The 16,674-nt window shown below is 38.7% G+C and overlaps 1 protein-coding gene across 2 annotated transcripts in view; it reads right to left on the bottom strand.

Moving 5' to 3' along the window:
• The window catches only part of LOC115223019 (coiled-coil and C2 domain-containing protein 2A-like), a 49,448-nt gene that overhangs the window by 19,318 nt on the left and 13,456 nt on the right, over nucleotides 1-16,674 (bottom strand). For both annotated transcript variants that reach the window (XM_036511979.1, XM_029793446.2), the window contains exons 13-29: nucleotides 16,071-16,213; nucleotides 15,068-15,190; nucleotides 14,134-14,343; nucleotides 12,595-12,651; nucleotides 12,204-12,268; nucleotides 11,200-11,340; nucleotides 10,461-10,617; nucleotides 8,929-9,021; nucleotides 8,270-8,396; nucleotides 6,926-6,992; nucleotides 6,509-6,601; nucleotides 5,497-5,581; nucleotides 4,393-4,546; nucleotides 2,414-2,564; nucleotides 1,460-1,598; nucleotides 1,038-1,247; nucleotides 67-159 (exon numbers count right to left, since the gene is read on the bottom strand). In XM_036511979.1, coding sequence (XP_036367872.1) covers nucleotides 67-159; nucleotides 1,038-1,247; nucleotides 1,460-1,598; nucleotides 2,414-2,564; nucleotides 4,393-4,546; nucleotides 5,497-5,581; nucleotides 6,509-6,601; nucleotides 6,926-6,992; nucleotides 8,270-8,396; nucleotides 8,929-9,021; nucleotides 10,461-10,617; nucleotides 11,200-11,340; nucleotides 12,204-12,268; nucleotides 12,595-12,651; nucleotides 14,134-14,343; nucleotides 15,068-15,190; nucleotides 16,071-16,213 — 2,108 coding nt within the window. The remainder of the gene's footprint in view (nucleotides 1-66; nucleotides 160-1,037; nucleotides 1,248-1,459; nucleotides 1,599-2,413; nucleotides 2,565-4,392; nucleotides 4,547-5,496; nucleotides 5,582-6,508; nucleotides 6,602-6,925; nucleotides 6,993-8,269; nucleotides 8,397-8,928; nucleotides 9,022-10,460; nucleotides 10,618-11,199; nucleotides 11,341-12,203; nucleotides 12,269-12,594; nucleotides 12,652-14,133; nucleotides 14,344-15,067; nucleotides 15,191-16,070; nucleotides 16,214-16,674) is intronic.

The raw sequence follows: 16,674 nt of genomic DNA, 5'->3' as shown, positions 1-16,674 counted from the left end.
TATAAGAGTGATGGTCATTAATACATGTGAAGGGGTTAAAGATGTGGTGGACTGCATCCCTCTTACCTTGTCTTTGTATCGTCCGACAAAGGCCCGCTGTGTCTCAATGTCCTCCTGGAACTGCAGTTTCTCCTCTTCTTTTTTACGCAGCTCATATTCCTACAGAAAACACAACAGTCATCATCATCATCATCATCATCAAAAACAACATCGTTTGATGTTCATTTGTCCATGCTGTCATAGGTTGAACAGTTTTGATGTGAAGCAACGAACCACCAAATTCCAATGTCTGCATGGTTTCTTTGGCCAGATGCCTTTGCCTGATGCCAACCACTTTACACAGAGTGTACCTTGTGAATTTTTCACGGCACAAGCACCAACACTAGTGAGGTTGCCATGTTCTCACAAGACCCCCTCAACTAAGTGGACGTATGGTATTGAAGGAAATGAATTTCTCTTTTATTCTTTTATTTGTTTCAGTCATTTGACTGTGGCCAAGCTGGTGCACCACCTTTAGTCGAGTAAATCGACCCCAGGACTTATGCTTTGCAAGTCCAGTACTTATTCTATCGCTCTCTCTTGCCGAACCACTAAGTAAACACACCAAGATCAGTTGTCAAGCGATGTGGGGACACACACACACACATATACGACAGGCTTCTTTCAGTTTCCGTCTACCAAATCCACTCACGAGGCTTTGGTCGGCCCAAGGCTATAGTAGAAAACACTTACCCAAGGTGCCACGCAGTGGGACTGAACCCAGAACCATGTGGTTGGTAAGCAAGCTAATTATTACACAGCCACATGTGCGCTTGTGTATGTATGTATACATGCACACACACATATGCTGGTGCTATTTAAAAAGAACCCTGCACACTCTGTAAAGTGGTTGACATTAGGGAGAGCATCCAGCCATAGGAACCATACCAAAACAGACAATTGGAGCTTGGGGCAGCACTCCAGCTTTCCAGCTCCTGTCAAACTGTCCGACCCATATCAGCATGGAAAAAAGATAACAGTCTAAAAATAGTAATTACCTTAAAGACACTTTTAGGGATCTCTTTGTCGAGAGCGGGGACCATAGAATAATTACAGAACTCTCGCACCTCATGTTGACGGAGGCGCAGGAGCCTGAACCGGAAGCTTTGGAGAATTTCTTCATCTGTAGCGAAGTTAAACTCCTCCTGGAAGGGCTCCAATCTAAAGAATGTCTGTTCCCTGAGTTGGCTTTTGTCATCAATGTGGGGCTGGAAAATAAAAACAGCAAATAGCGAGAACAGAAAAAGTTTTTATCGTGTGTGTGTGTGTGTGTCTGTGTGTGTGTGTGTGTGAGAGAGAGAGAGAGAGAGAGAGAGAGAGAGAGAGAGAGAGAGAGAGAGAGAGAGAGAGAGAGAGAGAGAGAGAGAGAGAGAGAGAGAGAGAGAGCAATGATATGGGAGACACACAGAAAGATACTTACCCGCAGTAGAAACATGAGATCAGCATTGTTGGGATCATTAGGGTCAAGCCGAGCACTACGCACCCACTGGGAGAGTTTTTCCAGGTCCATGATCCCTGATGCACCAATGGCTGCCAGGGGGTCGAGTTTGTGGGACAGGCTACGTGTAGAGAATGAGAGCAGACGTAAAGGGACTTTACATGTATTACATACATACATAAATAGATACATACATACATACATAAATAGATACATACATACATACATAAATAGATACATACATACATACATAAATAGATACATACATACATACATACATACATACACACATACACACACACATACATACACACACATACATACATACATACATGCTACAGCATCGTTGTCACCGCTACCATCACCACTACCACCACCCCTACCATCATTTAATGCCTGCCTTTCCATGGTTGCAGAGGTCAGACAGAAATAGTTGAGGCAGATTTTCTACAACTGAATGACCCTCCCTGGCATTAAGCCTCAACTGTTCCCAAAGCAAGGCAATGTTATCCCATGGCTAAACAATGTTCATCACAGAAAACTGATAACGAACAGCGTCACTTATATGACAATAATACTTATTTACAACCCTCGCATAGTGTCAAGAACAGAGTCTGTTATTTCATATTTCATGGGTTCGGTTGAAAAAATGTAGGGCAATAATAGGCAAAGGGGGCAATGGATGTAAAAACAATAAAATAATGGGTTAATTAGGTTAAGTTTTATTTGTCAAATATAGTTGTTTTGAATTTGCTTTGGAAAGTGGCCTACATTTGTGGTGATGAGTGGGGGTGGGGGGGGGTAGCGCTAGGAATGGGGATCAGGTGCCGAGGGGGCAGTAGCCCCAAAAAAGTTTGGGAACCACTGCACAAGAACAACACTATTACTATGACAAAGACTAACATGAACACAGCGTCATCACAACACAATAATTACCATTGTAGTTTGGTGAGTAGACTGGTTTGAGGAGAGGGTGCCATGGGTTGACCGTCGTCTCCTATTGCCCAGGCGACACTACAAAGTACAAAGCCTGTAGTGTTGATGTAAGTACACTCTGAAGAGAGGGGGTCCATGTTAATAGCAACACCTGCAAATAAATACATAAACATATAGTCATAGTACACACACACACACACACACACACACATGCATAGATGCATACATACATGGTGGCTGCAACTTCAAAAGCAGTGTCATCATTTCAGTGTTCTCTTAAATATAAGCAGCAACGAATGTGACTTCCATCCTACAAGGGACCGACATTCTTTTGCATGGATGTAGCAACAATGGGCACCCCTTGCAGTAGGTGTTCAGACAGCTTACCACCCACACTAACTCACCTTCATTTCATCATGGAATTCTTCTTTGAGTGCTTTTGTCTTTTTCAAACACAATCCAACCATAATATGCATAACAGAAATGTTAAAAATCAAGCAATGCCTCTGCCTGAAGCTTTTTATGTGTTAATGTTTATATATACATATATACACACACATTTCACATTCATATATATATATATATATATATATATATATATATATAATATATATATATAAAAACTGAAATGCGTTTGTTTGTTTGACTCGACCGCTTGGATCGCCACTACATCCCGTCCAATTGACTCCAAAATTTACAGGGACATGTAAAATGAGGTGACGATGCCCGTGGGCTACGTTAGAAATCCCTATCTTAAAAGGTGTTGTTGCTAGGGCCAAAAACCCACTTTGACAAGTCCACTCTCAGTCTTTTATGTATCTGTCTTCCTCACTCACTCTATTTCCTCCCTTCCCATCACTTTCTATATATAACGTCGATTCGTCAAACGGCGTTCTACAGCGCTTTCACACTAAGGCGGCGCTGCAATCGGCCACGTTCGGATGGTGCTTTTTACGTGCTGAAAGGAAGCAACAGAAAGTAACAACCACACTCTTACCCGCGCGTAGAGCAGGTCACCTTAAGCTAGTATATATATATAATCAAAATAAGCAACAAGTATATCCAAGGTAGAGTGGTACAATTGTTTCATGCTACTTCATTTTATTAAACACTGTAAGTATTACATATATATAAATAAAAATAGCAAAGAAACAGTATACTCTGCACACATACATATTGATTGTGCCATCTCAGATGACAGCTGTTTCAATATTTAGTCAAACCGTTCAATGCCATACACCCATATTTTCTGAGATGACTCTTAAGACCAACAAGATCAAGCACCAACATGACAACAAAATTCAGTATTCCTGTAGGAACAAACGACCGTTCCTGTAATGTGACATTCCTCTGTAGATTTCTTTGTAGTTCAGGTTGGGATTTGCATACTTCAGTTTAAATCAGTGGTATATTTTAAATGTAAGGGCAAAAAGTCGGTAACCATAGATTGTGTCGGTGAGTATGTGTCTGACTTCATGTGATTAACAAAACCTTTCTCAGAAAGAACGCATTCCAAAGGTGTCGTTTAGCCAGTTCTTCAGATTATCAAGCAAGTTTGAAAATACAATTCATCATGGCATGTTTAAGCCTTTTGATGCCAACCTGAGGCCACCACTGGTTCTGTGATGCAAACTTCAGATTTCAAAGCCATCTAAATCAAAACCTCTTGTCTCAAAATTTCATGTTATTCTTTTATTCATTTCAGTCGTGCAGCTGCTGCCATGCTGGAGCACCACAGTTATTTATGTTCCACGCATCAACTTGACAAAGTTATGGTGTTAAATTCTTCATTATATTCAAAATAATACATACAAAGGCAGGATATGTCAACATAAAAATGGTAACACAGATAGACAGACAGAGATATGGCTAAGTAGGTGGAAAGACAGAGAGACCGATAGAGCAACATACAGACAGACAGACAGATATAAAAAGAAGGACAGACAGGTATGTAGGAAAGTTTACATCTGCTGACTTACCACTGCCAACTGCATTGTGGGTAAATTGAATGCTGATGTCACTGCTGAAGTCATGCTGTTCGATGGAGATGTTGTCAGTGGTAACAGAGGTTTCCGGGATAGCCAGGTAGAGCTGTGAGAGCAGGGTACTGCTGAGGGTGCGAGCCTCGTAGATCTGGTGATGGGAAAAGAGCAAGTAGAATGGGTACAGAGACAGTAAGAGACTGTAAATATATCTTTACCATTATTATTTAGCATCCACCTTTCCATGCTGTCGTGAAATTGAGAGAGATTAACACTGATTTTTGTATAGGATGACCTTCCTTTTAAAACTGTAGGATGTGTGTTGTTGAAATCCTTCCTATTGTCTTTAAGAAATACTATTGTCTTACCTTTTGTTAAGGTGGCAATATGTGCGATTTGGGGATATTTGTCAGGTTATTTCTAGATTGGATGGAACTTCAATGAAAGCCTACCACTTATCAGAGAATATCAAGGACTGCATATCCTAATAAAGGCTGTAGCATGTATATATATATTATATTATATTATATATAATCTGGCCAATACACTTAGTGAGGGCACATGACCTAGTAGTTAGGCTATTGTACTCACGATTGCGAGATTATGGTTTCAATTCCTAGACCAGGTGGTGTGTTGTGTTCTTGCACAATACACTATTTCTGATGTTGCTCTGCAATCACTTTTACACCTGACACGTGATACACTGTACACCTGTTCAGACAACGTCGATCTGATGGAGAGAGTGAGCTAAAGTGTGGCATGAACAATTGACCCCTATAAACAAATCATTTGTGCAGGTCATTCGGCAAAAGCTGAACGCTCATACATCATCTTCAATGGAAGAGTCCACCATATATAATCACAGGCTTTGACTACTATTTTTAGCAGGGCAAGCTAACATGTACAGAGAGATACATTCTTAGCTATATTGTGTGTGTGTGCAGATGCATAACCTAATGGTTAGAGCATTGGGCCCACAATAACTTCAATCATATCTACTCCATTCCGTAACTACTGTATATATATATGTGTGTGTGAGTGTGTGTGTGTGTGTGTGTGTGTGGTGTGGTGTGTGTGTGTATAGACGTTATACTGTCTCACCTGTAACTTTATACTCTCTGGCCACTGTACAATCTCCAAGTGGTAAATTTGACCAAAGTTCACTCTGAAGTCTTCAAGTAGAAACCTGTAAGTATGGACAAGAGTGTGTATGTGTGTGAGTATGCATATATATATATATATATATATATATATATATATATATATATATATATAATATATATATATATATATATATATATATATATATATATATAGAGAGAGAGAGAGAGAGAGAGAGAGAGAGAGAGACAGATCGATATACATACACACGTATAAATATAAACAAACTAACATTTGTTTTTGTAAGCATCAAAATTCCTATAGAACGATACAAATTAGATGATATTTTTTCAAATGCAGAATTGCCATTAGAACAGCAGAAATACTGAGTAAATTACCTTTACAAAGCAGAAAAATTTGCCACCAACCAGCCATATAGAGTTTATAAGTGAGGGACTATCAGTCTGAGTAAAATGCTTTATACTCTCTCTGTTTGTACATTTGGTTAACATTATTGTTTAGATTAGCAAAGAGCTCCGTGTGTCCTTGTGGCAGGGTCTGAGGTTATAATTCATATTGTAATTTCATGCCTGTGTTCAAATTATGCATGTACACACACACACACACATAAATATATATGACAGGCTTCTTTCAGTTTCCGTCTACCAAATCCACTCACAAGGCTTTGGTTGGCCTGAGGCTATAGTAGAAGACACTTGCCCAAGGTGCTATGCAGTGGGACTGAACCCGGAAACATGTGATTGGAAAGCAAGCTTCTTACCACACAGCCACTCTTGTGCCTATATAAAAAATCATTTTTAATTCAATATAAAAAAAAATTTTAATCTAACCAATGACTTGTGTTCATTACTTGAGACACCATTCATTAACAGGAACATTTTATGTTTGAAAAATTATTTGTAAACCAATTTGATTGCAATCAGAGCCTTTTATAAACCGAGGTTCCACTGTATTTTTACAAAGACAATGAAGAAAAGAAGTAGGACCCTACCTTTGGTTAGTCTGTAAAACCTGTTTGTCATTAAAGAGGATCTTGATAAATAATCTACAAGATGACACGTCATTCCTTCGCCGTTGTTCAATCCTGTAAGAAAGACGGGGTACATTACAAAGGTGGTGGGAGGAGAAAGATTTAAAAGGGAAAAGAGGAGGAGGGACAGGAGTGCAACTGATGAGGAAGTGGGAAGGGTTGTAGAGGGTGGTGGTGAAAGTTTATGGTGGTTACAGCACAGTGAAGTGGTAGCTGTAGTGTAGTCAGTGTTGTAGTGGTGAGTGGTAGTTGAAGCAGTAGGCATGTGAAGGTGGTAGTGTGATAGATGCAGTGGGACAGCGGTGGTGTGGTGGTGAAGATGGTAAAAGCACCCTCAAACACTCCCTGTCTACATAGATGTAGTGGAGTAAGACTTACCTGGGACAATCTGCTGCTGGGGTAACATTAGCCGTGTAGGTGATCTCAGGTGATAACTTTGGTGTACCTGTGAGACAGAGAAGGTAAACGACTAATGAAGACTGTGTTATGTGATAACACTGTGAATGTACATGCATACATATGTGTATGTGCGTGTGTGTGGTGTGTGTGTGTGTGTGTGTGTGTCTCCCACCACTGCTTGGTAACCGGTGTTGTCAATCCCTGTATATCCCTGTAACTTAGCAGTTTGGCAATAGAGATTGATAGAATAAGTACCAGACTTTAAAAAAAAAAATAAGTACTGGGGGTAAATTCATTTGAGCAAAAACTCTTCAAGGTAGTGTCTGAGCATGGCTGCAGTCTAATGATTGAAACAAGCAAAAGATCAAATATGTGTGAATGAGTGTATGTGTGTATATATATATATATATATTTTTTTTTTCCTTTACTTTTTTCTCTTTCCCCCTGTCAACCTTCATTTTCCTGTCAATATTCCTCTGATAAAGTCCAAATCATTCTGACGATGTTTGTTACAATTGAACGAAATAAATGCAAGTTTAGCTCAAAAATAACAAACTGAAACAGCTGTAAATGTTATTTTAACTACAATTAAACTACGACCATTTAATACCAATGATCAACTTCTAATTGTTAACTGTTGCTCCATTTCTTCTCTATCTGAATATATTAAACCACTGTTTACCCCTCAAAATTACAAACTGCTGTTAACCTTATAGCAAGTCCTATACATAGTGAGGTAATACACCAGTAGTGCCTACAGATACATTTATCCCTTAGATCAGTGGTTTTCAACCAGGGTTCCGCAAGAAGTTACAAAAATGCTAAAATCGACAGTAATTTTTAATTCTCCTGTGCAGATATGTGTGCATAAGACAATTAAATTATTGCACAGGGGTTCCTCGAGCCAGTGAAATGTTTTCTTAGGGTTCCGCTCCAGCAAAAAGTTTGAAAAGCACTGCCTCAGATGGTTGCATAACCTCTAACTCATAATTTTTATATATAAATATATATATATATATATATACTCTTTTACTTGTTTCAGTCATTTGACTGTGGCCATGCTGGAGCACCGCCTTTAGTCAAGCAAATCGACCCCAGCACTTATTCTTCGTAAGCCTAGTACTTATTCTATCGGTTTCTTTTGCCGAACCACTAAGTTACGGCGATGTCAAGCAATGTTGGGGGAGGGGACAAACACAGACACACAAACATATATATATGTGCTAATGATGCTAATGATGATGATGAGAACGACACTAATGTTGATGAAGATGAAGCTAATGATGACAATGATGATGCCACCTAAAAATTCCCAGTACAAACCTGGGTGCCTCCGACACTCCAGAGCTTTGGATCTTATGCTCTCTCGGGTCCCTCGTTCATCAAATGCCTCGGGACACACAGGTTTGGATGTGGTTTCTTCAGCCAGTATTTCTTCATCTTTCACAGTCTGGACAAAAGCAAAAAAAAAAGATATAAATAAAAAACATAAAAACCGACATACGAATTTGTGTGTGACTGAGTGATGTGCATGTAAGTATAATACATTTGCAGATAAGGCTGTATGGTTGTAAAGCTCTCTTTGTAACAACAGGGTTTCAAGTTCAATGCTGGTTCCCACCAATTTCTTGCTTTTTTTTTTTAAATAAAAAAAAAGTGTGAGGTGGTGATAGTCCTTTTATTTTGTTTCAGTCATTTGACTGCAGCCATGCTGGAGCACCACCTTTAGTTGAACAAATTGACCCTAGGACTTATTCTTTGTAAGCCTAGTAATTATTCAATAAGTCTCTTTTGCCAATATATATGTATGTGTATATATATGTGTGTATGTGTGTGTGACGTTAAATGACGATGATGATGATGATGATATATATATATATACATATATACATACATACACACACACGCGCACGCAAGCATATGCATAAACACAAATGCAGATATATATATACCCTAATATATAAGCACATACATATACTTACTTGTTCATCCTCCTCTTCTTCCTCCTCATCATCCCCAGTGCGTGTCTTCTTTTTCTTCTTTGCTTTCATGTTCCTGCGTTTCACGGCTTCTTTCTGTGATGGTATTGGTAGGGTCATGTGATGTTGTTGATGTAGGATTGTCGACATGTAGTATTGTACACATGTTTTAATGTGGTGTTGGTACAGTGATGAGGAAAATAAATGAAAAAATATTAAACATTTAAAGCAATACAAAAAAGCATATATAATATTTACCCCCCCCCTCTCTCTCTCTCTCTATATATATATATATATATAAATACATATATATATAAACACACACACAGGTATTTGAATATCTATTTGAATATATGTTTATATACATATATATATATAAATATATTGTTAATGTTATCATTGAGTGAGAGAGCAGCACACACCATCAAAGTGACACTGGGGTAAAATATACAAAGCCCAGTATACCCATCATGACTACCTGTCTGATAAGGGTACACCAGGCACATGCATCACAACCATATGTGCGCGACATGGTAATCTCATATCTAGATAAATAGTGCATGACCTTGCAGGTGGGGCCCAGTTAGAATTTTGTTCAGATCGACTGGCCCATCCCATTCAAAAGGTCCCTGAATAAGGTTTGCTTTAAGGATGTTAAACAAAACACCCATGTTTCCAGAGGTGAATTATCCAAACCCCCAAAAATTCCTCTCAGCACACTATCCACCGATACAGTGTCTTTATGACCATAAAGGTCAATACTGAAAAATTTATCTGTGCATGAAAGAAAACAGAAAGGACCTGCATACGGTGCTGTTAATGGAGGTTTAACAACCTTTTTTGTGCACAAAAACATGAGTCTAAAAAGTAAAGCTTCCTTCAAAGCGGAGCTAGAAATGCAATTGTCAAGTAGGTCAGAGTTTTTAAACACACACACACACACACAGATATATATATATATATATATATTTATATATATGCATGTATGTGCATACATGCATATGTGCTTGAATGTGAACATCCACAGCTTCATTTAGAAGTGAGTAAAATGGTTTTTATGATGTTTTCATTCCTTGTCGACATTATGACAAGTCATTCTATGCTTTCAAAGATGTGCAGAATAAATCACTTTTTACTTAAAAATAATCGAAGCGTTGGTGACAGGAAGGGTATCCAGGTGCAAAATATTGCCTTAAATAAGTCCCTGTCTAAACCTTGCCATCAACAAATCTAGCAGTCCACTAAGTTATGGTAACCAAGACATACCTATTTCTTTACTACCCACAAGGGGATAAACACAGAGGGGACAAACAAGGATAGATTATATCGACCCCAGCGTGTAACTGGTACTTAATTTATCGACCCCAGCGTGTAACTGGTACTTAATTTATCGACCCCGAAAGGATGAAAGGCAAAGTTGACCTCGGTGGAATTTGAACTCAGAAAGTAATGGCATACGAAATACGGCTACGCATTTCACCCGGGGTGCTAACGATTCTGCCAGAATCATACCCTTAATCTGCTTTAAGACATACCCTTAACTGCTGCTTTTTCTGCCATTCTTCCAGCTCCTGTTGGTATTCAATGAGTTTCTGCTGATAACTCTCTTCATACTCTTCACGGGCTTCCTCCAACTCTTCATCAATCTCTTGCCTCCACTGCTGGTCATCTTGGTCTCGGTCCATTTCCTGCCTGGTTACACAACAACACATTTTATATATATATATATATATATATATATATATATATATTTCTTTATTGCCCACAGGGGGCTAAACATAGAAGGGACAAACAAGGACAGACAAAGGTTTTCAGTTGATTACATCGACCCCCAGTGCGTAATTTTTACCATTAAGACTATTCAGCTGAGACCTGAATAAGTGGAAATCCAAAGGAGCAACATCTGGTGAATATGGAGGGTGGGGTAACACATCCCAGCCGAGCTGCAGCAATTTTTGTCTGGTTCCCAAAGCATCAAGTGCCGAAAATGAACTTTTTTATCTTCCATTTTAAAGGGTTACAGAATTAACACAGGTTATAGGAATATAAACCTTCTTCCACGAAAAGATAGCTTAAACTCTGCTCTAAATGGAGGTGTAGTGCAACCCTATTTTATGGACTCAGCCATGTTCTAAAATAAGTCGAAATGTAAGCTACTATAAATCAGCACGAACTTTCCGGACAAACCATTACAAGGAGAAGGACTTGAAAGTGTATGGTGTTGATAAAGGGAGATGGTGTGCTAATGACAGAAACAAGAAAAGCAGGTCATACTTGCAGATAGTGAGTTTAATAGGGGTGGCCACAAACTGCTGTTTCTCTCTCAATTGTTTGATATTCTTCCAAGTTTGAATGATGGCTTTGACTAACTTGTGGCAACAATGTTCCTCATGGTCTCTTTGGTTACGGATTTGCCTGGAGAAAAAGAAAACAAAACACAAAGTATAGACAAAATACTAAAGCAACATGATAGCACTGCCCCAGCATGGCCACATCCAATTGACTGAAACTAGTAAGAGGCTAAAAGACAAGCAGAAAAATGTTCAATTATTAATAAACTGTTGACTAAAGTAGACCAAATCTAAGTGGCTGGTGTTGTTTAGTTGCAGGTCATCCCTGATCCAGCAGACCTATGATCAGAGACGGTCAAGCTATGACCACCCTGTCTTTTATTCTAGAACTAGATTATCTAATACTTATTATTTAATCCCCGGTCAGTCCTGACTCTATTTGTGTGTGTGAGTGCGTGAATGCCTGCATCTGGATCATCATCATGCTCCTCATCATCATCGTTTAACGTCCACTTTCCATGCTGGCATGGGTTGGACAATTTGACTGAGGGCTGGCGAACCAGATGGCTGCACCAGGCTCCAGTCTTGATCTGGCAGAGTTTCTACAGCTGGATGCCCTTCCTAACGCCAACCACTCCGAGAGTGTAGTGGGTGCATTTTACATGCCACCGGCACGAGGGGGCGTGTGTGTATAAAGGAAAATAAGAGCATTAATCAAAAATACTTCGCAGTATGTAGTTTCCTCTAAGTTTTTCCCCAATTTTTGATAAGGTCACATCACCTTTCTTTCGTCCATTTTAAGATCAATAAAATAAGTATTACATGCTGTACTGAGGGGCCTTATACCCAACAAATGTCCTTGAAGGCAGAGCCCTAGCATAAGCAAAGTCCAATGACTGAAACCAGTATATAAGAGAATGTGTGTACACACACACACACACACACACACACACCCACACACACACACACATACAGAGTAATACTTACCGTATTTCTGTTTTATAATCTTTTAATCTCTGCTTGTAATTAGCTTTGTCTTCTTCAGAGAGATCCTAAGGAAAAGAAAGAGTGTATGCATGTGAATATATATGTTAGTAAGTATATATACATCTAAATATGTGTGTGTGTGTCTGTATTTGGTTGCAGAAAAATTTACCCCAATAAATTCTATCCGATCGTTGTGAGCAGAGAAAAGCGGACTTTAAAAAATGACAACAATATACATACACACACACATGCACACACATACACACACACACACATGCACACACAAGCATGCACGAACACACACACCCACACAATGCGAAATACTGTAGCTTGTTTATCAAGAGGATTTAGTCCAACCCACCGAACCCACCTCAACGAAGTAGAGACCTACCTGTTTGCTCTGTAAATAATTTTGCAAATGTAAGGTTGAAGTCTTCACAGCTTTCAACTGAAATAAAATACAAATATCATTAAGGAAGGTGAGGGAAGTGTTGCCTTCTAGCAAATTTGTTGAAAGGTGAGTGGATGTCAGAAAAATGGCCAGTATGGATGGACCAATTCTGAGAATACACCTGTATAAAAGAAGTATAAAAGGAGAAAAGGCTCTCGCCCTGTTAACCAGGCACCTGTGGCTTTTATGGGTTCTTTTCCACGAGTAACCTTCAATGTGCCTCCCCCTATTGGGAGTTTTTTTTACCTGTTACATCGTTATTACTGTTATGAAATGTTTACACGGCTGTTTTCTTTGCAAAAGACCCTTTGTATATCGTCTTGTGTTGTCCTTTAATGTTTTGATTTATATTAGCCCTTGTGGCCAATAAAATAATGAATTATCATTTAATTTATACAAGTTGCACTCAAATCTCAACCAGAGATGTCAAGGGAGAACAGGGTTTTGCATCTAAAGATTCTAACAGGTGAGGTGCTGAGCAAGTGAATACACTGATGTCTGTAGGAGAAATTATTATTATTTGCACGAATGTGAAAACCCATCGTATCGTCTTGTGTTGTCTTTTATGTATAACTTATTTATTTATTATTGTGGCCAATAAAAGAATAAATTATTATTATTATTATTATTATTAGTAGTAGTAGTAGTAGTAGTAGTATCACTAGGTCAATATTACTGCAGAAAAGTGGAGAAAAAGATGAGGAATAAAGACAGTAGGGAGAAATTGTAGAGATCAGGACACAAATGAAAATGGTAACAGAATAGAAGTAAGAAAACAATGCAGAAGAATGAATAGAAAACAATAAAAAAAAAAATAAACAGGAAATCGGGAAACAGATTAGAAAGACAAGAAAACAGAAATGAAAATAACACTGCAGAATAAACCAAAAAAGACAAGGACGGTGGAAGTGGGTAATAGAAGACAAAACAGATATGGTGGAAAGAAAACAGAAATAACAGCAGAGGAAATCAGAATAGGATAGCAAAAGAATGAAACAGAAATAAAAACAGAAATAAGAAAGTAGCATAATGGAAAAGGAGGAAAGTGGAAACAAAATAAGACAGTAATAACAGAGAATAGTATAAAATGAAAAAACAGATAACAAGGGAAAACAGTTTGGTGAATTAAAAAACAGAATAACATACAGAGAAAAAAATAGCTGTAGGTAGAGTAGGAATAAGGAGTAAAAACAGCAAGAGATAGAGTACAATATTAAAAGGGGTGAAAAACAGCTACAGGTGGGGTAATAATGTTAGAAGGGGTAAAAAAAGAGCAACAGGTAGGGTAATAATGTTATAAGGGGTAAAAAAGAGCAACAGGTAGGGTAGCAATGTTATAAGGGGTAAAAACAGCAAGAGGTAGAGTACAATATTAAAAGGGGTGAAAAACAGCAACAGATGGGGTAATAATGTTAGAAGGGGTAAAAAAAGAGCAATAGGTGGGGCAGCAATGTTATAAGGGGTAAGAAAATAAATTACCTTTTTGGTAAGGAAGGATAAGCTGTTTTTCTTCATTATCTTTGAGTATTGTTGGTAGAGGGCAAATAATCTATTGGCAAGAACATGTTCCATACTAAACAGGTGGTGTTGACTAAACACTATACTGTTGATGTCGATGTCCAGTTGGTAATGTTTGTCATTGTCTGCACAGCCGGACATCAGACGTGTGTCAAACTCATGCACTTCAGCCTGGATAAATAGAGATAACGATGAAGACAAATAGAGGAGTGTCAGTTGTTGGGGGTGGATTGTTGTTTATGGGTAAAAAGTAGGAACACACACAAGCATGCACACAAACACCTATGTTAAAATGTGCTCCAGCATGATCACATTACTTTTTATTCAGACATAGTGCATCAAGAACTACACTATCCAATGTAGCCCCTCCTAGATGCTGTTTACATCCAGGTCGACCCTGATCCACCGGACATATCATCAATTCCTCAGAAACTTGGTACAGACCAAAGTTTATACTATGTGACTCTAGAGTTGATATATTATCATCATTATCATTTTAGGTTTGGTGGACGGAAACTGAAAGAAGCCCGTCGTATGTGTGTGTGTGTGTGCGTGCGTGTGTGTTCATACCTGTTCCATCACCACTGCTGGACAATTGATATTGGTATAATTATGTCCCAATAACTTAGCAGTTTGACAAAAGAGACTAATAAAATAAGTAACAGTCTTAAAAAAAAAAAGGTAAGTTCTGTGGTCAGAAGAAACGACCCAAGAACTTACAAGGTGGTGCTCCAGCATGGCTGCAGTCTAATGACTGAAACAAGTAAAAGATAAACGATAACACACACACACACATATATGAGATAAAAAGATGTCTGTGTGTGTGTGGAGAGAGATGAATAAGTATACACACACACACACACGCAACCCTATAAACTGTCATATGATGACTCACCTTGGTGTAGATGACTCCAAAATTAGAGTCCTCTTCTTCAGGGACAGGAGGCCTTGAAGGGGTCAACTTTAAAGGGTCTGGCAAGGTGATAATTTCACCATCCTCTCCAAACCACTTTTTGTCCTGAATCACAACAAAAAAAAGAAAAGAGAAAATTAATTAATAAGAAAGGAAAAATCATAATAAATAAATAAATAAATAGACGACACACAGACACTTTGTTGAAATCATACATGTTTTTTTCTTCTTATTTGTCAATAGTATACTGAGTAAATTTTCATCATCATCATTTAATGTCCGTTGTCCATGATGGCATGGGTTGGACGGTTTAACCAGGGATGTCAAGCTGGAAGTCTGCACCAGACTCCAGTCTGATTTAGCATGGTTTTCTACAGCTGGATGCCTTCCCTGTTTATATATATAAATATATATATATATATATATATATATATATATATATATATATATATATATATATATATGCGGGCATGGCTGTGTGGTTAGGGAGCTTGCTTCCTAGCTACATGGTTTCGGGTTCAGTCCCACTGCGTGGCACATTGGGTAGGTGTCTTCCGCTATAGCCCCAAGCCGACCGGAGCTTTGTGATTCAATTCGGAAGGTGGAAGTTACTGCCGTGTGTGTATGTGTGCGTATAGCTGCTCAGTACCTCTCCGAAAGAGAGAGAGGGATATATATATATTCATGCAAAGTTATATTTAACTTGTTTGAATACATTTGGACATGATAAGACCATACACTGTGGAACTACTTCTGGGCTGTGAAGAATGTCATTGGATTTTAAGACGTGTGCATTTCTGTGTCTTTTTGCTTTGTCAGCTATGAAAACCAAATCCGTCACTCAACACACACACACATGAAAACACATAAAAACATGTGTATATACAAAGAAATGAATGCACACACACACGCATACATACATACAAACATGCATATACATGCAATCCCTTCGATTCACCCTCCACTGTTCTGTTTGTCACCTCACCACGTCTTTTCCTTGCACTAGGCGATGCTCCATTCGGTTGCGGTTGCTAGTAGCAACACTAGGTGGTGTGCCAACATAGAACCCCTCATCAACAAGGTTGCGTGCCTCTTTCTGGGACCCAGACAGCTTTTCTGCAGGTGGAACTGGAAAACACAGAGACAGAGAGAGAGATAGAGAGAAAGAGATAATAGTAAAGCAGGATATTAAAATACATCATCATCATCATCATAGGCACAGACATGGCTGTGTGGTAAGAAGCTTGCTTCCCAACCACATAATTCAGGGTTCAGGCTCACTCCGTGACACCTTGGTCAAGGGTTTTCTACTATGGCCGCAAGCCAACCAAATCCTTGTGAGTGGATTTGGTAGACGGAAACTGAGAGAATCTTGCTGTGTACATACATGCATGCATGTATGTATGTATGTACATGTATATGTATATGCTACATGGCAGTGAAACATGGGCTGTGACAGCCGAGGACATGTGTAGGCTTGAAAGAAATGAAGCATACATGCATGTATGCATATATATATTTCTTTACTACCCTCAAGGGGCTAAACATAGAGGGGACAAACAAGGACAGACAAAGGGATTAAGTCAATT

Source organism: Octopus sinensis, linkage group LG21 (assembly GCF_006345805.1).
Source record: "Octopus sinensis linkage group LG21, ASM634580v1, whole genome shotgun sequence".
NCBI classification, from domain to species: Eukaryota; Metazoa; Mollusca; class Cephalopoda; order Octopoda; family Octopodidae; genus Octopus; species Octopus sinensis.
Note: the sequence above shows the minus strand (reverse complement) of the source record. Positions and strands in the feature narration are given on the sequence as shown.